We start from the raw sequence: 25,756 nt of genomic DNA, 5'->3' as shown, positions 1-25,756 counted from the left end.
AATGTTTTATTCTGTGAAATCATTTTATTCTAAAATCAAACATTAATGCACCACGTTATAGCCTTTTTTTATTTTTCATTAACCAACTTTAACAAAGATGGCTAATAATAGAAACTCTGTAAATGTTACTCATTGTTAGTTTATGTAAGCTAATGCATTCACTAATGTTAACAAAAGAGACCTTATCAAGACATTGTGATCATGCAGAGTGCTATTTTTAGATCTTTGCATAGCATAGGCTACTGATGTATTGATTTCAACATTCAGAAAAAGTCCGGATCTTTCAGTAGTGCAAGTTTCACTTTACTTCCTTCTACAATTTTTCATCACATCCTTGAGCTGAAGTCACTAAAGTTACATAGAAATGTATTTCCCCATTTCTGAGGTTTCAAGAGGTGGATGGCACAGTGCACTCATGTTTTCACTGGTTTGTTTGGTTTTGTCAGCCATACAAGGCTAGAGAGCCAGAGGGGGGCAGCTTGACGTGCTCTGGTACTTTTCCATTGCGTAAAACCGCTCATTAATGAAGCACGGTGAAGTTCGGGCCAGATTAGTGAATGAACTCTGGCGAGAAGGCGCCATCTGGTGGATGTGCGGGGCAGTGGCGACTCGATACCAGACTTTCAGTTTTCCATTTCTACATGACTCTGAAAAACTTTGATAATTCAATCGCTATGTAATCGATTTGGACAATGAGACAATATGACTTTAATAGCTGTGTTGGTAATATGAGAAACAGAAATAATTAATCAACATTGTAAACGCTATGTAAAATAAAAAAAATAGGCCTAATATGACAAAATGTGTCCAAAATGACGCAATATACACTTATACACTCACTATGTATACTTATGCGCCGCTATGTGTAGTGTATTAATTTTGTAAGCGCTGCGTCCCAATTCCTAGCTTAGGCTACTTATAGCCTACTGTAGGCTACTATCCCTTAAAAGTGTGTAGCCTAGGTTTTGTGTGTGTGTGTGTGTGTGTGTGTGTGTGTGTGTGTGTGTGTGTGTGTGTGTGTGTGAGAGAGAGAGAAGAAAAATACAGTTTTGAGTGAGTAGCATAGAAAATACTGGCCTACTATATGTCATACAGTTATGTTGCTTAACTAGTGCATTCTGTCACCGTTTAAACTGCCCTCTCAATAATCTTGTCACAGAACAATCTCGAATCCTCCCCATTTAATTTAATTTAATTTAATTTCCTACCGTTTCGGAGAGAAATATATAGCACGTTGATCTGCCAGCACTGGGTAGCCATACGTCATGTGTTTTCAATATGCATAATGATGCATTTACAAGTTAATGAACAAACGTATCTTTACAAAAGTTCACAATGCTGTTGCAGATTAAACATAATGTGGATAACATTGAATAAATATATTTTCGTCAGGTTAGAGTGATTATTAATCACTCAAACACCTTTATCTAAACCTTTGAACTTAACGTCGGAAACGCACATCCGCCGTGTTTGTAGTTTTTAAACTCCTTTTATTCGTGTTTGTAGTTCTAATCGAACCCTAGTCCAACGCGCAATGGGTTGTGGGCAATATTACCCGTTAGAGTGGGCAAGGATTTGCACATCGGAAAAGTAGACCATCTGGGTATCTTGGAATACTCATTTCAACTTACTACAATTTGGGACACACTAATTCTAATTTCGAATACTATTTAGCACGTATAGTAGCCTATGTGAATTGGGATGCAGCAAAAGTTATTTTGTCATTCAACCCCTCACCCTCATGTAATTAAAATGGCGACAGTTGAGTGCAGTCCAAAATCGCACAATTCCCTACTATAGTTGGTGAAAAACAGTATGCGGCAAAAGAAGTAGCCTATGTCAGAATTCACAAGCTATCCGGATGACCTACTACTTCCAGCATGTATCCCATGAGGCCACGGGAGAGGGATCACATGACAATGACAACATGGCGGATGTAGTACATCCAAATTACATTCATACTACACATATTCATTCTACACACATTCATACTATATAGAACATACTTTTTTTAGCTGTTGTGAAGTAATTACTTATTCAAAATAAGTACCTATTCAAGAGAGTATGCGATTTAAGACGCAGCCCTTGGCAGTGCTTAATTCCATATATCTATTTTTCCTTAAGTCCAATTTTTATGCCCTTCCCTCGCTAACTTCTCTCTGTCTCGTTCACTCAGATGTACGTCATTGCTTACGTTGCACGAGTGCCTACTAGTGGCGAAACCCTTGAAATGTTTAAATGGAACGCACTGAGCCCTTGGAATCTGCAATGGATCTTTATTATTTACAGTTTTTTCTTTATTAAATTTCTTTTACGCAACATTCTATAGGTCTGTATGTATGCTTGGGCTGTTGGAGAAAATATAAAAAACTACACAAATGAAAATAATAACAAAACAATAAACTTTAACAGTCAGCTTAAAGGAGACATATCATGCTTTTAAATAGTTCCTTTTTACATATAAATCATACATTTGTAGTCTATATAAAGCGGAACTGCAATGCTTAGGTCTGAATTCTTCATTATTATAGCTCCACAGGCCCCTTTTCTACCCCTTTTCTGATGTGCGTCTGAGAGCAACTCGTTTTGGTGCGGTCTCTTTAAATACAATTGAGACACTTCATACCCCGCCCCCTCTCCAGGTTGCAGAGGTTCAACTCCACCCCGTTCGGCCATTTTTGTAGTTTGATAGCAGAGATACGATTATATAGCGGCACAGAAACTTTTTATTCACACGTTATTAACAAAATGTCAACAACGGAAGACTTGTCCAGCCAGCCTTACATGTTCGAGCCAGAGTCGGAGCGGGAGCGAAGACGAAATGAAGACGACGAACCTGTAGAACAACGTCTTCATGGATGTATCGCACTGGTGTGTAATGTATTTAAACATGAAACTTTGGTCTTCCGACCTTTTACCACCGTGTCGATTTATTTTGATTAATATGTGCGAGGGAGAGAGAGCAAGACAGCGTCTAGTTTGGAGACGGTGAAGTCTTGTTTACACTTTCGCCTGGCTCCGAAGAGATAGAGAGAGAGAGCGCGCGCGCGACCGGGTCTCTCTCTCTGCTCGTTCTTTCAGTTAAACATGCGCCCTTGTCACAAGCGCGGCAGTTTATCTACATTAGACGGTGTAATGAAGCGTGTGGGTTACTACATCCAACAACCGAACATTTTAACTTACCCTCTCGTAACTTCTGCATCCTTTAGCTTGGACTACAAAATTGCAGCGAGAAATAAAGATGGCGGATTGCTCGAAGTGTTGGGCCGGAAGTCAATGTCTTTATTTGGCAGTTCTGTTGCAAGTACTGTGACGTAATAGTTCAAAAAACGTCATAGATAACAGAAAAATCGGAACAGGTTGAAAAATATGACTAAAACAGAATATAAAGATATCAACGAAGCACCTGAAGAGAATAATTTCATATTTTCTGTACTTCTAAACACTCCAAATATACAACAAAATGCATTTAAGGGCTAAAAAAGTGCATTTGGCATGATATGTCCCCTTTAAGGTAGCCACAAGTATTACATTTAGTTAAATAACTCCAATATCATACACTAGAGTTGTGTGGGGTGTGGGTAAATTAAGCATGATCTGTGATGGTGCATTGTGGTCTATGGATCTGCCTGAAGTGTAGGCTACATGTTGAGTTGACTCACTCCCTCTGTCATAATCGAGGAGTCGAGGGTCTGTCCAAATAAACTTGCCTCGTCCACTTGACGAAGTTGAATGAACTTCAAAATGGCGGTGGGGATTCCCATTTCCCCGAGGGTAAGTGCTTAGGGAAGTTCACAAGTGTAGGCTATGTCTAAAAGTGGAGTTAAACGCAGCCCACGAAGTGTCCAACAAGTGTGTCATCCGGGTATTTTTAAAATGTACTTTTTCTATGTGGGATTTTCAGTGTGAAAACACTACTCGCACTATAAAACAAAACGTCATAGAATGGTGCATAAGTATATGAATTGGGACTCACCTAATTGTGTACAGTTTTTGCCTTTTACTTTTTCTTCTTCTTATTATTATTTTTTATTGTGTGGAAATGTGTGTGGCTATAATTTAATGTTATCAATACTTTGGCAATGCAAAGTCTTTCATCATGGCAATAAAGCTAAATCTAATTCAATACATAAGGAGTTCAGAAAAAAAGTCAATAAAGCAAGAAAAGACCTCTATAGAACATTCAGAAATAACGTTTTCCTTAATGGGAACGTTAGCAAACCGTTTTGTTAGCTGGGATGATCGTCGATAAAAAGTATAGTTTTAAAACTTACACTACCAGTCAAAAGTTTTTTCACAGTAAGATTTTTAATGTTTTTTAAAATGTTTTTTCACAGTCTTTTCTGATCACCAAGGCTGCATTTATTTGATACAAAAAAATTGATTACAATTTTAATCAGCTGTTTTCTATGAGAATATATAGTAAAGTGTAATTTTTCCTGTGATCAAAGCTGACTTTTCAGCATCATTACTCCAGTCTTCGGTGTCACATGATCATTCAGAAATCATTCTAAAATGATGATTTGATGCTCAAGAAACATTTATGATTATTATCAATGTTGAAAACAGTTATTCACATTTTTATTTCAGGATTCTTTGCTGAATATAAAGTTCAAAAGAACAGCATTTATCTGAAATCGAAAGCTTTTGTAACGTTAAACACTACCGTTGGGGTCAGTGAGAGTTTTTATTTTATTTTTTGGGGGAAAGAAATGAAAGAAATCAGTACTTTTATTCATCAAGGATGAATTAAATTGATCAAAATGTACAGCAAAGACGTTTATAATGTTACAAAAGATTCTATTTCAAATAAATGCTGTTCTTTTGAATTTTCTATTCATCAAAGAATCCTGAAAAATATTAGATATTAGAATATTAGAATGATTTCTGAAGGATCATGTGACACTGAAGACTGGAGTAATGATGCTGAAAATTCAGCTTTGATCACAGGAATAAATTACATTTGAAAATATATTCAAATAGAAAACAGTTATTTTAAATTGTCATAATATTTAACAATATTACAGTTTTTTTGTTTGTTTTTTTACCAAATGGTAGTGCAAATAGCGGCAGAGAGAGAGAGAGAAATGAATGTGAATAAAAAAAAAACACAGTTATAATATAACATACATTTTAAAATATAATATACATTTAAACCATACATTATCAAAAACCATGTAGTACCACAGTCAGTACCATTATCAGTGTGCATGACCCTCCCATATGATATTCTGTAAGGTGCAGTTATGAGTGCCTTCTAAAAAACTGAATTTTCACATACACACACATACTGTAAAGTAGTCTACCGCAGTATTTTTAAGGGACATGAATAAAAAGATACAAGGTGCCATAGTGTTTTGCACATGTACCATGGTAGTAGGGCCTATACCATCTAAATACCATGGTAGCTTCACAGTACTTTTTTCACATCCACTGTCCTTCTCAGCTGTCAAATATAGCAGTAGACTTCCATGATGAGAGGGACAGTTTGATTTGCATATGGAAACATTCAAAAATATGCTCGTCATTTTGCACTAAATTTGAAGAGGATGATCACAATGATGATAATGACCATCATAATGGCCACCGCACTCATGAGAAAAGCTTTGCACAGTGGCGAGCGCAGTATGGTGATCAGCACAGACCTCTCTCTGGCCGAGGGGCGCTCCTCTCCTGCTGGGTTCACCACGTCCAGACTCTGGTTGATGGTGTGTGTTAGAGTCGGGGCAGAGCTGGGCACTCTCTTCACCTGCAGTTTGCCTTTGTTGCGATTAAAACGGATGCTGTAGACGTGCTGCATGGCAGACGGGAGGTAGGACAGCACCGTGGAGTCATTCGCAAGCTTGGGAAGACCCAAGTCTGGTAACGGGGTGTAGGCACGGCACAGCGGGCACTGGATGGTGTTGGGTTGGGCGGACTTCACGTTCATCCGCGCTAGGCACTCCAGGCAGAAGGTGTGCTTGCATTCCAGTACCTTAGGGGTGTTGAAGATGTTGTTGAACTGGCAGAAACAGATGGCGCACTCCAGATCGGGCAGCTCGCCCTCATCCGCGTCTGGTTTGTAGGGGTCACGGAGGTCGTTCGGGTCAGGCTCCATGACAGAGGGGGGAGGTGAGAGAGAGGGAAGTCAAAGGGCATCTTCAAGGTCCAAGTCTGGAGAAGAACAAGAAAAGTTTTGTTTTATGGATTTTTCTTGTATTTTCTACCACCACCCATAGGAAAAATAAAATAAAAACAAAGAAACCTGGCATTATACACTATGAATATTGTTGGCTCTGTGACTAATTGCTTATGTTCCTCTTTTGTCAGTGACTTTGGATAAAAGCGGCAGGCAAATGCATGAATGTAAAAACAAAACAAAAAACCTGGCATTGTACACTATGCATATTGTCTGCTATTTGACACATCGCTTATGTTCTTCTATTGAAGTTGCTTTGGATAAAAGCTCCTGCAAAAAAAAAAAAAAAAAAACCTGCCATATACACAACGAATATATCCTTTGCATAAAAGCGCCTGTCGAATGCATAAATGTAAAATAATAATAAATAAGACTCCCATTGTACACTATGCATATTGACGACTCATTTCTTATGGCCTTCTATTGGAAGATGCTTTGGATAAAAAAGTCTGTAAAAGAAAATTAATTAAAATAAAACAAAAGCTGGCATTGTACACTATGAATATTGTTGGCTCTTTGACACATTATTACTTATTTTCTTTTGTTGAAAGTTGCTTTGGATAAAAGCGTCTGCGCCTGCTAAATGAATAAAATAAAATAAAATAAAATAAAATAAAATAAAATAAAATAAAATAAAATAAAATAAAATAAAATAAAATAAAATAAAATAAAATAAATAAAATAAAATAGAAAAAATTAATAATATATTTTTTTTATTAAATAAAAAACCTGGCATTGTACACTACAAACATTTTCTTTGGATACAAGCACCGGTCAAATGCATAAATGTAAAATAAATAAATAAAACTAGGCAATGTACACTATGAATACTGTTGACTCTGACACATTGCTTATGTCCTTCTATTGGAAGTTGCTTTGGAAAAAGTGTCTGCAAAATAAAAAATAAAAATAAAATCTGTGGTGAATTGCTTATGTTCCTCTGCTGTAAGTTGCTTTAGATAAAAAACATCTGCTAAATGCATAAATGTAAATGTTAAAATAATCACATTTACATTTTTGAGATTTATGAGCCCTGCATATGGTCATCACGTGTTTTGGATGTCAGTGTATTCCACATCAGGCTTTTTAGGCCTGGCTAGCAAGGCTTTCATACTCAAACAGCTTCAGTGGAAATAACATGTACTGGTTGACCAAGGTGCAGATTTGTTCTCGTCCGCCATCTACAACTTTTGCAGAGAACGTAGTACGATTGGTTGACAGACTTGTTTGTTGTTCTACCCACGCTGACCTGTTCTCAATAACAGATTTGCCTTGGAAATGATTATAGGTCTCCATCAAAGAACAGCTCAAAATATGCAAAGCAGCAGAAGGGTGTCCCATTACTGACACCCATAATGCAGGTAGAAAGGATTGGGTTACTTCATTAGAGGTCCACTTAGCCTCAACTGATCATATAGTTTACATTTATGATGCCAGTATAGTCAAATACTGTATGGTGTATTTAAATGTAGCTGAATGTTTCAGCGTTTACCTACAATTTGTTTCTTACTCTACAGACATATATAATTCAGTCGGTTTCTAATAGATTTGAGAGGATTGCTGCATAGTGTAAAATGCAAATAAAAAGCAGATAATCTATTGCCTTAGTTTGGTGTGCACATAGACTTGGCAAATAGAGTTAGTCCTGGTTCCATTGACAAGGCTTAGATTAATCCAGGATTAGGCCTTAGTTCAATTAGGGCATTTAAGAAGGGCCTTAAAAAAACATTACTGGTGTTATTTGGTACTTCAGACAAAACAATGGCACTGACACATTTCGTGCTCAAACATGCATTTTAGTCTGGGACTAGGCTTAAAGGGATACTCCACTTTTTTTGGAAACAGGCTCATTTTACAACTCCCCCAGAGTTAAACAGTTGAGTTTTACCGTTTTAGAATCCGTTCAGCTGAACTCCGGGTCTGGCGGTACCACTTTTAGCATAGCTTAGCATAGATCATTGAATCGGACAGGACCATTAGGATCTCTCTCAAAAAAATGACCAAAGAGTTTCGATATTTTTCCTATTTAAAACTTGACTCTTCTGTAGTTACATCGTGTACTAAGACCGACGGAAAATGAAAAGGCTGATATGGCTAGGAGCTATACTCTCATTCCTGCGTAATAATCAAGAAACTTTGCTGCCGTACCATGAGTCCAGCAGGCGTAATGATATGACGCAGTGCCTGAAAATAGTCCCCAGAGTCAAGTTTTAAATAGGAAAAATATCGAAACTCTTTGGTCATTTTTTTGAGAGAGATGCTAATGGTCTTGTCCGATTCAATGATCTATGCTAAGCTATGCTAAAAGTGGTACCGCCAGACCCGGAGATCGGCTGAATGGATTCGAAAACGGTAAAACTCAACTGTTTAACTCTGGGGGAGTTGTAAAATGACCCTTTTTCCAAATATAAGTGGAGTATCCCTTTAAGCCTTATCTTTGAAACCAGGGGTAAGACAGTTTCCATTATCTACATCTTCAATCATCAAATGTTGAATATCTGATTTCAGATAACTTACATGAAAGTTATGACTGAAGGCATAAGATGCATAACACATTTGTACATTTCAAAAACCTCAAACGTCCTTGTTGGTCTACAAGTTTGACGGCATGACCGTCAACAAGTTTTAATCGTCACAGACATTGCATTTCAATGGTTGATTAATAAACTACTGGCTTTGAGCCATATATTTTGCTTGACTATTGTCAAGTCAATGAAAACGTTAGAGCCCCTCTTATGTGTTAATATCACCAGTTCTACTTGGTATAAAGACAGTAGACATAAAAAATACAATGCAACACTTTATTTTGATGGTCCCTTTAGAATACTCTGTTGACTAGAAGTAACTTTGCAACTACATGTAAAATGACTCTCATTAAAGTATCAGTAGACTGTCTGCTTACTATCTGAATGTCCCTTTATTGTGATGGTCCTCCAACAGACATTCTACTGACAATAAGTAACTTTGCAAGTACAAATCAACTTATTCTAACCCTAACCCTACTAATAATACTAACGCTCTAATTAGAGTTAGTAGACATGTAGGTGCTACATTACTTATAGTCAACAGAATGTGCTGAAGCGACCATCAAAATAAAGTGAAACCACATACACAAATATATTACACGAAATGTAGATTCACAACTACTCACTCATCTTCTGTAAAGACGTCTCTTCTTTTTTTGTTTTGTTCTGGATGTCGAGGCTGTACTTTGCGTCTTTGTTGCCTTTCAGAAAGAATGAGATGTGTCGGTGTCTCTCTTTCTCTCTTTGGACATCTGCCACAGATCTCCTGACATGTTTTACATAGAAAAATAAAACACCAAGAGTCACTACCACTTTTTTTTATTTTCGCTCAGCTCTCTTTTTTAGTCTCTCTCTACCACTGTGCTGTAAAGAATGGCAGCATTTGAATACTGGAGCAGCAGCAGGAGGAAATACACAGTCTGTAGTCAAATACAGCCGTCAGAGTAAACTCTACAACCATGACCTGAAAGACAGAGAAACAAAGAGGGATTAGAGAATACATACCTTATCTGAAGAATGAAGTGAAGAAAAGCCTTCCATCTTTACTTCACGGAAGAGCATATTTATAAAATAACCTTTTTTTTTTTTTTTTTAAAGGACTGTGACAGTATGACTGGTGACAATGGTTTTTCAAAATAACATGTTGGTACATGTTTATAAAAGTATAAAAAAAAAAGAAGAAAAAAGAAAAAGTCGCTGTTTGGATTTAAATAGGCAAGGGAGTTTATGATTGGATTATTATTGCAGTGATTATTATGTTTCTAGCATGTGATATGTTTGGAAACAGTTCTTCTAACACTAATTGATGGAGTGTGTAGCTTTTCATTACTAAAACAACCATGTATGAGAACACATCATGGCCATTTTCCAGGATGACAATGTAAATATTCACCAGGCTCACATTGTGAAAGAATGGGTGGGAGGGAGCATGAAGAATCATTTTCACACATGAATCTCTGAGTCCAGAGCTTAAATTCATTGAAAGTCTTTGGGATGTGCTGGAGGAGACTTTACAGAGTGCTGGACTCTTGCATTGTCAATATAAGATCTTGAGCAAAAACTGATGCACCTCTTGATGGAAATAAATGTTGTGATGTTATTTACATAAATAGCCAGGTGCATCATTTTTTTGGCAGTACAGTAGCATGAATAGAGTACAGTGTACGCCGCGAGTACCTCCTTTACTCTCAATCACAATACCCTCCCCTATTACCAATTCACCTACTTATTGTGGACAGTTTCAAAAGAGTTTAACTTGGATATTCTATAAGCTTTTCACTTTTATTTTGCCTCTGTCCGAACCTCTTTGGAGTGTGAAGCAGCCATCAAAATCAAAATTAATTTACTTTTACAAAACACAATTAAGTTGCTTAGTGAAACCATTTGAAATCTTTTCTTTGTAATGTTGTCAGTTAAATTAAGTTGAAAGAAAATGAACAAATCACATGTTCTTACATTTTATTGCATTTTACCAAATGCCCCAACTTTTCTGGATTTGGGGTTGTATATAACCGACTAATTATGATCAAATAAAATATATTATGTAAGGGATCATGTAGAGCGAGGCGGTTGTTATAGCGAATAAAACCCGGGTCTTGAATCAGCCTGAAGGGGTTGTATTCGCTATAACAACCGCCTCGCTCTACATTATCCCGCTTATTACATGGCTACCTACCAAATAAATCAATAATTTGACACAAAATATTGATTTAAAAAGGAGTTTATTGATTTAAAAACGATTTTATTGCTTCCGCCAAAGAAAATAGTCCGTTCCGCCTCTACGGTTAGAATCCTGCGTCCATAGCAATGCTCTGTTTTTCGTGGCAATGGTGTGTTATACTTTGCAGCGGTCTGTTATCAAGAATTATACCATGGTCTGGGTGAATACTCGATTCTGATTGGCTGCAGGGTGTCCATTAAAAAGTGATAGAGGACACCTAGTAAATAAACAGGCGTAGCCAGGGAAACCAAGTTATTGTTTGTAAAAACTTTAGATTTCGATTGTAAAACTAATTAAAATATAAACTAATGTTTTTTAAAAGTGTTATTTAATAGCAAGTGACAATGGCATAAGCGGGTTAATGCCCTTCGAGGTGTTGTCAGGTATTAATGGACTTCGGCGGAGGCAACCGTCCGACGCGCACGCCTCGCCGTCGTCCATTAATACCTGACAATGGACACCTCGTCGGGCATTAACCCTTACATAACAGACCGGCCGCATTCTACATTGGAATTCAACCAAGCCATGTAATAAGAGCTGTTAATATATCATGGTAGGCTACTATCTTTTGATATGGTTTTGTAAATGTAAAAATTTTCGTATTACATATTTTATCAACAGCAAAGATCAAGCTACACATATTCCATGTCCTGTTGTGTCTGTATGCAAACAAAGAGCCAAAAAAAGGACTCTTCTCATTGAGCTGAAATAATTTATCACATAACGTGCAAATACATTAACATTTCCTTCAAATTGATATCTCGACACCACAGAATTTACATAATAGTCAAATAAACACATCAGTGTAACCTTCACATCCACATCCTTCTGTATCATTAAAACAACATGACACAGTATGGACAGTCCTTTCCGCTGTTTGCTCATCGGTATACTGCTAATGTTATATAGTGGTTGAAAAAAGTATTTGGACACTTTAAAATGCATGAATGTCTTGAAATTTCATTAGACAACAAACGATAATGTGATGAGCTACAACCTGTTATTTTACACTACATAAATAAAATACCAGCTAAAAAAAGCCTCAGAAATGCAGTTTGTTTTGAGAAAAGCTCTACTCTTAAAAATAAAGGGTTTTCACAGCAATGCCACAGAAGAACCATTCTGGGTTCCTCAAAGAACCTTTTAGCACTGAGAAAACAATGAGTAAAATTTACTTCATTTAAGATTTTGCACGGGTATCTTTTAAGTAAATTTCACATTATGGAATTAAGAAAAATCTACTGTACTTAACTAAGTTAAGTAAAATCAACAAAGAAAATAAGTTACTTTAACTTGGCCAGTTACATTTTGTTTTAATTGAGTAATTTCTACTTTGTTGAAGTTTAGTACATTTTATTCAAGCATTATCACACTGAATTAAGACATGCTTTTGAAGTGTATTATTTACTTAGAACATCAAAGTAAACAATACAGTAGATATGACAACATATCTACATATTAGAAGTAATGTGGAACCCACCCGAACGCAGAGATCGCAATGCTTACTTAGTAGGCTACACAACACAATAACGGTAACATTCGTTGGATAATTTTTGAGTATGAATATATGATTGAGTGGAAAATTTACTTCAGATGTCACAAAACAGCAAGTTGCCTAACAAAAGCAACGATAAAACAGTGTAAATACAGCTGGAAAACAGAGAAAAATGCAACATTATTATTCATGTCAGAAAGTTGAGTAGGTTTCACTTAGTTTTATAATATAAAAATATAATATAAGCTTAAATTGTGTACTAATATAGAATGAATTTTTTTGGGGGGTAAAATCTTGCCGGAACTAACTTATACACGCATATTAACTTATAACATTTGTTTTTTTCTGTAGTATTTACTTTACCACAGAATAATTTTTTTTACAATAAAAGATATACAGACCATATTTTCGTTTGAAAATCTGAACCTTTTTTGCAATTTTCATGGATGCCAAAGGTTCTTTATGGAACCATATTTGCCAATAAAGAACCTTTATTTTTAAGAGTGTAGCAACATATTTTGCATCTAAGGCAATGACATTCAGGCAGTTTTAAGTGTGATTTAAGTGTAAAAATACTCTGGGACCACTGTGCATAGAAATAAAAGAATACATAAAACAAAAACTCTTTGGTTGACATGTTTGTAAAAAAAAACTTCAAAACAAGGACATTTTTAAATCCAGATGGAATCAACACTGCCGGTGTTGGCAAGACAGTATTCGCTGGAAGAAGCTGCAATAGTATTTTTATTCTAGAACTATAATAGTAATATTAAAGGAAAAATATTAAAAACAACAACAACAACAACAAAAAAAATCACTGATTTTCATTGACTTCACATTCTCCATTGTCTGGCCACTTGTCTCTGGAAGAATATTGAGATCTGCCGTTTTTGTATTTAATTCTCTAAATGGTCACATCATCTCATAACCGGCTTCAGGAAATACAAGAGCTGAATGTTTACAGAAATGTTTAAATGTGTGTGTATGTAAACTCTAGTAGCTTCTCTGTGAAAAATGGCTCAGTTTCTGGCTCATGCCAAACCCTGAGTCTGTGTATATGTAACTGTGAATATGTGTGTATGAGAAAGAGAGAGAGCATGAGATTTTATATCCTTATATGCTACTTTCTGCATGACTTTAGCAGTGAACCATTTTGAGCCATTACCTAGTGCAAATAAAAGGTCTCCAACAGGGGTGTAAAAGTACAGAGAAATTGTACTCAAGGTCTGGCCCAGCGTCTATATAAGATCACGGTTGCACAGTATGTGTACTTATAGTGTACTTACCTAAGAAAGTACTGGGTAATATAAGGTAACTACATGGGTTAAGGTTAGGTTTCGGGTTAGTACCCAGTTATTGTAATTAATAAGTATAGAACTGTGCTACCTAGATTGCGAGGTTTGAGATTGTGATATAAGCCAAACTCTAAATAACACTTTAGCATATAATGAAGTACAATTACTCCGGTAATTTACACCCCAGGACTCCAATAACATATTCAAGCATATTCAGCAACCAAGCAGAAGTGGAGTGGCATTTCATTGCCTATATTTGTTTACACAATCACTCACACACACACACACACACACACACACACACACACACACACACAAAACAGACAAAACAGCACCTATCTTATCTCATAGTTGTATTTGGAAATGGAGAAAAATTCCCATACGGTAAATCATCCCTGCCGGTAGGGTGTTTTACAGCGACCCAGTCTCTTTCCTTTAGGGAAGCTGATTACTTTTTTATATCCTTTAATGGTTCATGCAGTCAAGTGATCATACACTACATGGCCAAAAACATGCGGACAATGTTTGAACATGGATGCAGGGATTTGCTCCCATTTAGACACGAGCAGATTGCAGATTGATTTTATGCTCCTGTTAGTAACAGATGTGGCTGAAATGTCCAAGCTGTTTAGAATAGGGTGTCCACATACTTTTGTCAACGCAGTGTACATTTTGATTTCCAGGAGTTCCAGTTATTAAAGTTGTTGGTTTTATCTTCCAGGAGGTCCAGATGGAAGTCAGAAGCGAGCCACTTCAGCGAGGCTGGGCACTGTTGCCTGATCCAGATGCAGCTGGTGCAGTCCTGTGTTAAAACTGGCACACAGGAGACTGCTGGAGTCACACGGAGCCAGAGACACCAACGGCCCTGAACCGTCCAGCGTTAATGTGTACAAACATGCTGAGGAGAGAGTATGGAGGAGACAAGAATCAAACCATGTGGCATTTTTTTGTGATTATTCCAGCAGACATTTTTAGTAAAAGCTATTTGTTGCCGAAAAAAGCATGACATACACTAAATGTAATGTGTTAACTGTTGCCTTTGACAGTAGCTATGTTACCAACCACCTGTTTGTGCGCACATTTGGGATATATATATATATAAAAAAATAAAAATGGCAATGCAAAGATGCGCATAAACTCTAAAAATGTACATTAAAAAAACGTATGCACTCAAGTGAGGCGGATAAATGTTTTATTTTATAAGAATAGACTATGATGGAACCACATTTACTGAAATCCCTCAAAGCTCAACAAAAGACTAGTGTGATTTTGCCTCAACAGCGGACCAACCAGTGGACCGATTTCATCACACAGCATGTCTAACATTGGTTTGGTCATTCTGAAATGCCTGAGCCAAAGTCTGTCATCAAAATTATTTTTTTAATCCCCTTCCAGAAGCGTCTCACATGGTTGCGTTCCCAAACATAAGCATCCGAACGCAAGATAACACGACAGCGTTTATTGCGTTTCGTCTGCGCTCTCTGTGAGACGCAAAAAAAGAGCCACAGTGGTTTCCCCGATTGCAGCAACTCACATTTTATTACAGATATTTTGCACCAGTTTCCCTGAAAGTGATGATTTTGAAACGCTGCTTTATTCGCAAACGATTTATATGTTATTCCAATTCTATGCATAAGTTACATTCGCAACTACAGATGGAAACATAGCTAGTGTTGTTTTAAAAAAAAAGTATATATGGGAAACAGGGAACCATTTGCATTTCATTAAAGTCATGAAAAACCTGAAGTTCAAAAAGTTCAAAACAGCATTTATTTGAAATAGATACATATTTTAAATATCTTTACTGTAACTTTTGATCAATTTAATGCATCCTTTCTGAATAAAACTGTGAATTTCTTTAAAAATATATAAATAAATTTAATTATTCTAAGACTTTATACTTAGAAAGAACTTTATTGCCAAGTATGCTTGTTTTGGTGACAGAAGAAGCTTCCTGTACACAGAGACAATAACAGTACACAAATAGTAAAATAAAAAATAATGAAATATGTGAATTAGATAAACAAATGTGTATATATATATATATATACAAAACCAAAAAAGACAAATTTGTATGTACATGACGTGTACATATACAAATAGAATAGAATTACCAGGGAACATCAATGCATTATTTTTATTTTGATTACTAATCTGTGGAATTTATTAAAATATTTATATTCATTTAAATATATGCCAGCCAAAGGTGACGGGCTTCCCCAGCTGAGTTTGTTTCCTCGTACAGTTTCTTTTTCATTTACCTAAACATCTTACACAGTTTTTTGACTTGACTTCCAAAAACAGGAAGCTGGCTTAACCCACTGGCTAATCCTCTTGTTTGTTTAAAAAACAGAATAGAGCATGTGTGTGTGTGTGTGTGTGTGTGTGTGTGTGTGTGTGTTACCTGCAGTGTTCTGATCCCATATTTTGACTGAGCTGTCATACGATGAGGACGCCACGAGGGCAGGACACCCGGGACGGGGAGGCACAAACACGCAGCACGCTGTGGTCTGCAGGTGTCCTCTGTATTCGGCCACCTTACAGCCGGGCTGTCTGAGGTCCCACAGCTACACACAAGCATAAACACAATAACAGATAAACTTAAGAACATGCACAGCTGTTCCCTGGCAGTATCCGCACACACACTCACCGTGGCCTCGCAACCCTGCCCACCGAAGCCGTTGCTGGACGACAGCAGGTGGTAACAGTTGGAGCTGATGTCACAGTGTGTCTGAATGTACTGCTTTGCTGGAAACGTGTTAGTCACATGCCAGGTACGACTATCCCACACCCTGAGACGGACAACACACATCAACACACGAACAAACTCAAGTCAATTTGAGTCATATAGCATATATTTTCACACACACATTTTTTCAAAGAAGCTTTACATCAAAATCATGATGTTTGTAATTACAGTCGTTTAGGAGATCTAATCTTTAGGAGATTAGAGCTGTGCAACAATATATGGTTACACTTTATTTCGATGGTCCACTTTAGACATTCTACTAACTATAAGTAACTTTGCGACTTCATGTCAACTAACTCTCATTAGAGTATAAGCAGACTGTTAGGTTAGAGTTAGGATTAGAAGGATAAGTTGACATGTAGTTGCAAAGTTATTTATAGTCTGTTAAGGGAGCATTAAAATAAAGTTAGCAGATTTAAAGCAGACAGTCTACTAATACTCTAACGAGAGTCAGATGATATGTAGTTGAAAAAAGTTACTTATAGTTAGAAGAATGTCTAAAGTGGATCATTGAAATAATGTGTTACCCAATACAGTTTACATTTTGCGATGATACAAGAAATCAAGCTGAGATTTGCTATATAGTAAATACACTCACCTAAAGGATTATTAGGAACACCATACTAATATTGTGTTTGACCCCCTTTTGCCTTCAGAACTGCCTTAATTCTACGTGGCATTGATTCAACAAGGTGCTGAAAGCATTCTTTAGAAATGTTGGCCCATATTGATAGGATAGCATCTTGCAGTTGATGGAGATTTGTGGGATGCACATCCAGGGCACGAAGCTCCCGTTTCACCACATCCCAAAGATGCTCTATTGGGTTGAGATCTGGTGACTGTGGGGGCCATTTTAGTACAGTGAACTCATTGTCATGTTCAAGAAACCAATTTGAAATGATTCGAGCTTTGTGACATGGTGCATTATCCTGCTGGAAGTAGCCATCAGAGGATGGGTACATGGTGGTCATAAAGGGATGGACATGGTCAGAAACAATGCTCAGGTAGGCCGTGGCATTTAAACGATGCCCAATTGGCACTAAGGGGCCTAAAGTGTGCCAAGAAAACATCCCCCACACCATTACACCACCACCACCAGCCTGCACAGTGGTAACAAGGCATGATGGATCCATGTTCTCATTCTGTTTACGCCAAATTCTGACTCTACCATCTGAATGTCTCAATAGAAATCGAGACTCATCAGACCAGGCAACATTTTTCCAGTCTTCAACTGTCCAATTTTGGTGAGCTCGTGCAAATTGTAGCCTCTTTTTCCTATTTGTAGTGGAGATGAGTGGTACCCGGTGGGGTCTTCTGCTGTTGTAGCCCATCCGCCTCAAGGTTCGTGCGTGTTGTGGCTTCACAAATGCTTTGCTGCATACCTCGGTTGTAACGAGTGGTTATTTCAGTCAAAGTTGCTCTTCTATCAGCTTGAATCAGTCGGCCCATTCTCCTCTGACCTCTAGCATCAAACAAGGCATTTTCGCCCACAGGACTGCCGCATACTGGATGTTTTTCCCTTTTCACACCATTCTTTGTAAACCCTAGAAATGGTTGTGTGTGAAAATCCCAGTAACTGAGCAGATTGTGAAATACTCAGACCGGCCCGTCTGGCACCAACAACCATGCCACGCTCAAAATTGCTTAAATCACCTTTCTTTCCCATTCTGACATTCAGTTTGGAGTTCAGGAGATTGTCTTGACCAGGACCACACCCCTAAATGCATTGAAGCAACTAGCCATGTGATTGGTTGATTAGATAATTGCATTAATGAGAAATTGAACAAGTGTTCCTAATAATCCTTTAGGTGAGTGTATATATCACTTTACATGAGTATAATGAAAATAATTCTAAAGCATTTATTTTATTTTTTAATGTTAATTTCAACATTTGCTAATACACGATTCATGTCAAATCAAACGTATCTGTTGATATTTAATGGACATGAACTAATTTACTAATTAACAAAGATTAAAAATACTGTCTCTAATGAATTACTCATTGTTAGTACATTTTAGTTAATGCATTACCTAAAGTTAACTAATGGAACCTTATTGTAATTGAACAGATGTATTTTGTAATGAACAATTCAATTTTAATAATTAACATTAACTAAAGATTAAAAAATGCTGTAACAAATGAATTGCTCATTATTAGTTAATTTTATGTTAACTAAAGGAAACTTTTTGTAAAGTGTTACTGATATACTATACGTCCAGCTTTATATTTAGAGCTTTGTGATTGTATAGTTTACATTTTGTGATGATATAAAAGAATCACACAGCTTGTTAATTTTTTAGCAAATATTTCCAGAGAAACACATCTCTGCAAACAATGACTGTTGAATTGGATCATATGACATATCATGATCTTCTGACCTGATAGTTTTGTCTTCTGAGGTTTGGACAATAGATGTGCTTCCTGGTACCCAGCACACATGTGTCACCTGAACAGAGGGCAACACACATTCATATTCAGTGGCTAACAATTATTAGACAAACAATGCACATGTGGTAATGCGTTCGCGAAGTGGTTACCATGTCTCAAGACTTGTTCAGAAGTTTTATTTCAAGACATTTGTCAGAGTTTTGTCCTAAAAATGCTCTTGTGTGCAGGACTAATTTCTTACACATCTCATCCCAAACCTCCATTGCTAATACCAAAATGTAATTTTAGAGCTAGTAACAGAGGCTTGAGCCATTGATATGCTGACTAATGCAGTTATTGGAGAGAGACATCTGTGTGTCTCTCAATGGTATTCGGCAGCAGCGTCTCTACTAATAGCGAAGCTGTAAGTTTAACTGCTTCAAAAACAGCGACGTTACTACCTTGCTACTGAGAAATCTCATGTAGTTTTGCAGATGCTGATCTATTTTACTGATTAAGTTGCAGGGCAGCGCTAACAACAAGTTTTTGTGTGCGTGAATGTTTCCGTCTGTGCTGAATGTGAGCATTTGTATTGGAGAGAGCGTGAGAAAGAGAGCGTGTCCATAGATAATGAAACATAATTCTGTTGGAAAAAACATGAGAAATAGTTTTTCATTTTTATATCCTATTGTTTGTTATATTTATTTGCTTGGTCAGTGGTCTTTGTGGGTTTTGATTAATTTGCTTTTATAGGCTGTAAGGACCTTTTAAAATGCTGAAATCATTTGGCGAAGTGATATGGAACTGTTATGTGATCAAACCTGCCTGGAACTACTTTAGCTGTGCGTTTACTAACAAATAAATGCACACCTTAGAACGTTCGTCAACCAATCAGAATTAAGCATTCAACAGTCCCATAGTGTAACTAATTGATAATACATGCACAAGAATATTAGAAAATAGATATTAGTCAATTTTTGAAGACTGGCTTTTCTAACCAGGTTGCGTGAGATGGTGTTTCTCTGCAGACATTCTCCCGACTCAATGTCCCAGAGGCACATGGAGTTATCACGAGAGCCCGTGCATAGCTTTGTGCCATCTACAAGAAAAAAAAAAAACACACATTACAGGATCGTGTTTAATTTGTGCACGTTGCATGTTATCATTTGAGCATTTGTTCACCTGGGCTGACCGCTACACCGTTAACTACGAGTTCATGGCCACAAAACTCCTGGATGGGTTCTGTATCTCGACCCAAATCCCACATCAGCACCATCTTATCCCGGGACGCACTGAAGATTAAGGAACTTCCTTTGAGACAACACAACTAAAGGAAAACAGAGAGATTTATACTGTTAATATATAAAAAACACACTTATTCATTGCTTCATCTCTATGTGTGCAAAATATATAAAGGTACACTATGTAACTTTTTTTGTTCAAAATTAACAAAATTTTAATCATACATTATTATTTAATAAAACATAATGAGTCAATACATCAACAATCCTTCTTCCAAAATGTGTTTTTGTCTTACCATTATTCACTTTGGTAAGCCAATTATAAGTGTTTATTTTAGACCTGTCGGATGGTTTTTGTGGGAAATTGCGTACATACGTCACTCATGTGTGTCTCGTCATATCTGTAAATAAAGAAAAGTTACTCCTACTTTGACGTGTGTATGGTGTGGTAGTGGCATCAGTTTCACAACACACAAAAAAGGTTGCCGAAAAGTGCAGAACAGAGGAGAGTCTGCTGGCAAAAAGAGAACATGACAGAGCTCGTAATAAAACAAGAACCAACACTGGCTTGGCTTTTCGGAGATGCCATTTTAATTACTCAACAGGTAATGTATTTACAGATAAATGGCCATATGTAGCTCTCTAACAGAGTTTATTGTAAAGCATTAGCCTATCTATTGTGAAGGTTCATTTCATTATGGTTGTTGTAGCACTGTGCTGGAATTTATTCTCAAGGAAGTAACGTGTCTATTAACGGGTAAAGCTACAGTAATGTCTTCAGCTAGTCAGCTTGAGATCATTTCCATCTAAACTGGTTAAATCTCTGAATGTTTTATGTAATGTTTATCTGCACAGTCAGGCAGAGCCGAAGCACAACCAAAACAATGTTCTTCTGCCAAATGCATGCGGTTTTCTTTTTTAACCGCTAGAGGGCCAAAAGTTACATAGTGTACCTTTAAACAAAATCTGTTTTGTTTATTCTTATTCCACCATTGAAAATGGTTCCAAAACAAGCAAAAGCAGGACCCGACATTGCTCACTGAATCTAATTAGAAAGATTTACTGTAGTTTTATTACCTTTGTAATCTCTCTGCTATGGCCCGGGAACGATTTACACAGTTTTCCAGCCTTCCAGTCATAGACAACAACAGCCTGACCAAAAAACAACAACACAAATCATATTAAAATGCATATTTCAATCAAACTTTGAACAAAATATTATGACGATTATTGCCAGTTTGTGTAAAGCCTTAAATGTGGAGCGTGTAATTCCTAGTGGCACCAACCTGAACTGCAAATGTAGCTACATTTTTACAAGCTTAATGTGTTCTGACGTTGCTATGATGTTCAGAGTGGTTTAAGCATGTTGCTATGGCGTTCCAGGTGATTGCTAGGTAATAAGACAGGATGATACAGATCATGTATAAACCCAAAGAGGTGTATTTTCTGAAAATTGTATATAATTTAAAATGTAATTTATTCCTGTGATGTAAAACTGAATTTTTGAAATCATTCTAATATGATGATTTGCTCCTCGATCAACATTTCTGATTATTATCAATGTTTAAAACAGTTGTGCAACTTGTGCTACTTAATTTTTTTTTCTGTGTGGATACAGTAGCATTTTTTTATGATTCTTTGATGAATAGAAAGTTCAAAAGAACAGCATTTTAAAAACAGAAATCTATTGTAACATTATAAATGCCTTTACTGTCACTTTTGATCAATTTAATGTGTTCAAAAAAAAAAATCTTACTGAACCCACCCTTTTTTATTAGTAGTGTATTTCAATGAAAGATTGATTTGACACATTCTTTTATTATGTGAGAACAAAGAATGTGGAGTCATGGGAGACATGAAGCTATAGCACAGTGTAGGAAACTTAAACGTCAGGAACAACAGTCAAAAATAGTTATGATGACAGTCACAATGTCAATATACAAATACATCTGACCACAGACCATGCATGCTGCCTTTGACCAATCAGAATCACGTATTCCACAGAGCTGTAATTATCAAGATTTAAAGGTTTGTTCAAGTTACTATGAGCAATAAAGCACCACTAATGATGCTTTACAAACATACATTGAGAACTTACATTTTTTTACGTCATTTAATTTATGTTTTGATAGTAACTAAAGAGTTTACAGTACATTAGTAAGGGTTAGTTCATTTACACCAGTGTTATTTTATTATTAATCATACATTATTATTATTTCATTCATTTTCAGTGTAAGGTTTAGTGATTTCACTATGCACTTTTGTAAATATTTATATTATTCTCTTCTATTATAATTTTTATTTCAGTTTTAAGTAATTCAACCTAGTTTGTTTTAAATTGTCATCTAATATTTTATTTCAGCTAACAAATACTTTGTACAAATACAAGTTTTTTTTTATATATTAATTTTAATTACACTAATGGTTCACTTTGCCGCAGTTTTATAACACTAAAAGATAAAATGCTTTGAAATGAATTTCATTCAGTTGTAACTGCTTTATTATCAGTCAGCAACAGTAAAACCAACATGGCAAAGCAGTGAAAGGTCAATTGTTTTTGCATTTCCAACGGGATATGAAGCAATAACTTCACCTTTGACATCCAACACCGCTACACTCGTTAATCTCAAACCCTCCCTCCTATTCAATGCTTCTCCAGCTCACCTGGTCATGACCCCCTGACGCGCAGAGGTCAGAGGTCAGGCTGACGACACAGTTGATGGCATCTGTGTGAGCGGGTTCATACTGCACTACCTGTGGGACAAGTGCAGTCTCCCCCTCTTTGACCCTGTCAAGGTGATAACAACAACAGAGCCTCAATGACCACAAACTCATCACAAGCATCTGTCAAATCATTATAGCTCATCATATCTCACTTGTAAAGGTCTGAGCGCCGCCGGAACTTGCTCTGTAGTTTCCCCATGTTTGTATGGGTGTCCGATCGCCTGATATCAGGAGGACTCTCTCATCTCCCCACGTCGCAAGCCATCTACAGACTCTTTGGGGATCTGAGAGAATTGCAGTTTTTTACATGTTGATGAAGACATCAGTCCCTGGCAACCTCACAAGGGAGCTATTAGCTGCCAAGAACAGATGCTGATGTTGTCTCTAGCATAAGCTGGTAATCAGTTATGTATTGGACTCAGTTATGTATGGGCACAGCTTGCATGTGAGAGCTACAGGAAGACAGGGAGGGCGACCTGAATCCTATTAAGTGCATTAGTTCCTCATCGCATTAGGTAACAAGAAAGATGCAATATGGCAATATTTGGACAAACCAATATCCCCAGTAGACATCTTCTGCAATAAACCTTCATATGAAATTAAACAGCAATATGCAAATATTTACATATAGGTATATATCTATATTATATCGGTGCCAGTGCACAATGCATTGCTCATTTGAAGGCAAACCAGCAAGCACTGCATGACATACATGCAACATCGCTGCCTTTTAACCCATGCATCTACTATTAAACTACATTAGACACACGAAGACGCAATTTAAATTCAGTGAAGTTCGCGAGGACAAAACTAAACTTACCGTCCCGTGCCGTAAGACGATTATCCGGGTTTCCCAATCAGTGTGCCGGTGTTATTGTGAATGCCTCGCATGTGCGTGTGTGTGTGTGATGTCGGAGATATTTGAAATTACGTGAACGAAGGATTTATCGCGCATCGTGATCCGTTTCGGCAGTAAATCTTCCGCGGCTCCTCGACTTCAGCTTCTCTATCTCCATAGCGTGAGCGACGCTTTCGCTGTTACCAGGCGCACGAGATCACGTGAGCACACAGGGGACGGGGCTTCAGGTCACATGGACTGTCTGGATAAAAGAATTACTACTATTCATTTATATACAACAAAACAAGCAATAAAATAAACAGAAAACGAAACTAAAAAAAATTACATTATATTATTCCAAATTGTTATTATTATATTACATTTTTCAACACGGGAAACAGTTACAATTTGTAGATTTTTACCTTCATTGGCATTTTTACTTTTATAAATGTATTTTTAAACCTAATTATATGCATGCATCATCTTTTGTGTCAATTTTATACACTTAATAAAATTTAATTATAATAATAAGACACAATAGGGCTGTTACCAAAGAAAGAGGAAGAGGGGGAGGAGGGTAACAAAGGAGGAGGGACAATATTGCTTGTGATGTGGACGAAGTGCTCTGGCCTGGCCTGACCCAGCCTAAAGACAAGAAGAAGCACATTGATCACATGTTTTCTCCTTTGGATTTTGTCCCTGTTAGTATTGTATACTGTAGTACAGTGCATTGTAGGCTGTATGCTCTACAATGAACAAATTGTATGGCCCTGAACATTGTGCTTTCCATTTGTTAACAGTACTGACTGCTCAATTTGACTGGTTGCAGGTTCATATCAACAAAGAACAAGAATTACAGTATCACAGAGACAAAGGATAAGTTTGTGAGATGCAGGGTACAGTACTGTAAAAATAGGGGTACAAGGAGGAGGAAGAACAAAAAAAAAAAATTGCAAAGAGCAAAGCAGAGTAGTAATTTCTGATCAATTTTGAGCTACTATGATAGAACATGTTTTCGTTCGTCAAAAGACAATGACGGAAAAATATGCAATTTGTTTTGAGATTACAGTTTTTCTTGATTGCTTAAACACTATTACCAGGCTTTTGAACAAAAATTTCAAAACCATAACGCCATTTATCAAAATGCACACCCATTTCCCTAAACTATAAACACTATTCCCCTGTTTTCACACATAAATCAGATTTGTTGAACTGTCACTGCAAAACTCTACAGACAAATCCCTTCATTTCTCATTGCCTACACCATGTTGTCATTTAGAAAACACTAGCATTCAATATCATTCACTAAAGTCAGCACAGCTTCAGCTCAGTTAGCACACAATTACCCAGGTGGAGTCAAAATTGATCACACACCAATCAGATCCTTCAATAGATAGATGAAAGGGCCAGAGTCAGTTCAGTGGGTTTTTGAACAATTGATCCAGGAAGACATGAAGGAGGAGGTTGAGGAGGACACTGGAGTGGAGGTGAAGGAAGAGGAAAAGTAGGAGGTGGAGGTGGAGGAAGAGCAGTAGGGAGTGGAGGAAGAGGATGAGGAAGATGAAGGGGAAGGGCAAGGCCAAAGAGACAAGCATTGCCACTCTAGTATGTCTTTGTCCATGGTATAACAATGAGGGAGGCTGGTATAACAATGAGGTCGCTTCGATCATAAGAACCTACAGGGAGAAAAACAGGTACACTAGATGTACTTCAGACTGCTCTCTACTGTAACTTTTGAGTGCAGTACAGCGTGCTGTTACAACACATACATGTAGCCTACTGTAGCTGTTGCCCTATACTACTGTAATAAAAAGAAATGCATCAAATTGCCTCACATACAGATAGTTTTCTGAATGCTTTCATTTTGTAAAAAGGATGTGTTACACTTACAGTAATCAGTACTTCTATTTTTCTAGGACACAGAGACGCTGAAATAGAAGAAGACTGCCAAATATTTCAGTTGATGCGTGCCAGCGGGGAACAGGCACGCAAGAGGATTTTACCCCCGCTGCTTTTACCCCCGAGGATTTTAGCCTGTGATGTGGACGAGATTCTCTGGCCTGACCCAGACAAAAGAGGGGATGCTGGGGCAGATTATTTTTTGTTTGTTTGTTTGGTGTAT

At 37.1% G+C, this 25,756-nt stretch overlaps 2 protein-coding genes across 2 annotated transcripts; both read right to left on the bottom strand.

Moving 5' to 3' along the window:
* Window positions 1-5,524: 5,524 nt before the first annotated feature.
* Window positions 5,525-9,543, bottom strand: LOC311293772 (RING finger protein 225; the record flags this gene model as incomplete). The annotated part of the gene is made up of 2 exons (XM_084414258.1): window positions 9,330-9,543; window positions 5,525-6,153 (listed from the first exon to the last, which is right to left on the bottom strand). Exon 2 carries the CDS (start codon window positions 6,095-6,097, stop codon window positions 5,525-5,527), a length of 573 nt encoding a protein of 190 aa, XP_084270384.1. The 5' UTR covers window positions 6,098-6,153; window positions 9,330-9,543.
* Window positions 9,544-11,496: 1,953 nt separating this feature from the next.
* Window positions 11,497-23,830, bottom strand: wdr31 (WD repeat domain 31). The gene is made up of 10 exons (XM_084414565.1): window positions 23,617-23,830; window positions 22,949-23,080; window positions 22,737-22,860; window positions 21,150-21,224; window positions 20,014-20,158; window positions 19,830-19,930; window positions 18,843-18,910; window positions 16,365-16,506; window positions 16,119-16,281; window positions 11,497-14,612 (listed from the first exon to the last, which is right to left on the bottom strand). Exons 2-10 carry the CDS (start codon window positions 22,993-22,995, stop codon window positions 14,452-14,454), a joined length of 1,026 nt encoding a protein of 341 aa, XP_084270691.1. The 5' UTR covers window positions 22,996-23,080; window positions 23,617-23,830; the 3' UTR covers window positions 11,497-14,451.
* Window positions 23,831-25,756: the final 1,926 nt, after the last annotated feature.

Source organism: Rutilus rutilus (assembly GCF_951802725.1).
Source record: "Rutilus rutilus genome assembly, chromosome: 7".
NCBI lineage: Eukaryota > Metazoa > Chordata > Actinopteri > Cypriniformes > Leuciscidae > Rutilus > Rutilus rutilus.
Note: the sequence above shows the minus strand (reverse complement) of the source record. Positions and strands in the feature narration are given on the sequence as shown.

Bases quoted from the DNA above. Each gene is read 5' to 3' on its own strand.
- wdr31 (XM_084414565.1), bottom strand. From the start codon at position 22,995: ATGGGGAAACTACAGAGCAAGTTCCGGCGGCGCTCAGACCTTTACAA. The intron at 21,225-22,736 runs GTGAGCTGGAGA...TTTTTTGGTCAG, and splicing joins CGTCAGGGGGTCATGACCAG to GCTGTTGTTGTCTATGACTG. The intron at 18,911-19,829 runs GTTAGAAAAGCC...CCCTCTGTTCAG, and splicing joins ACACCATCTCACGCAACCTG to GTGACACATGTGTGCTGGGT.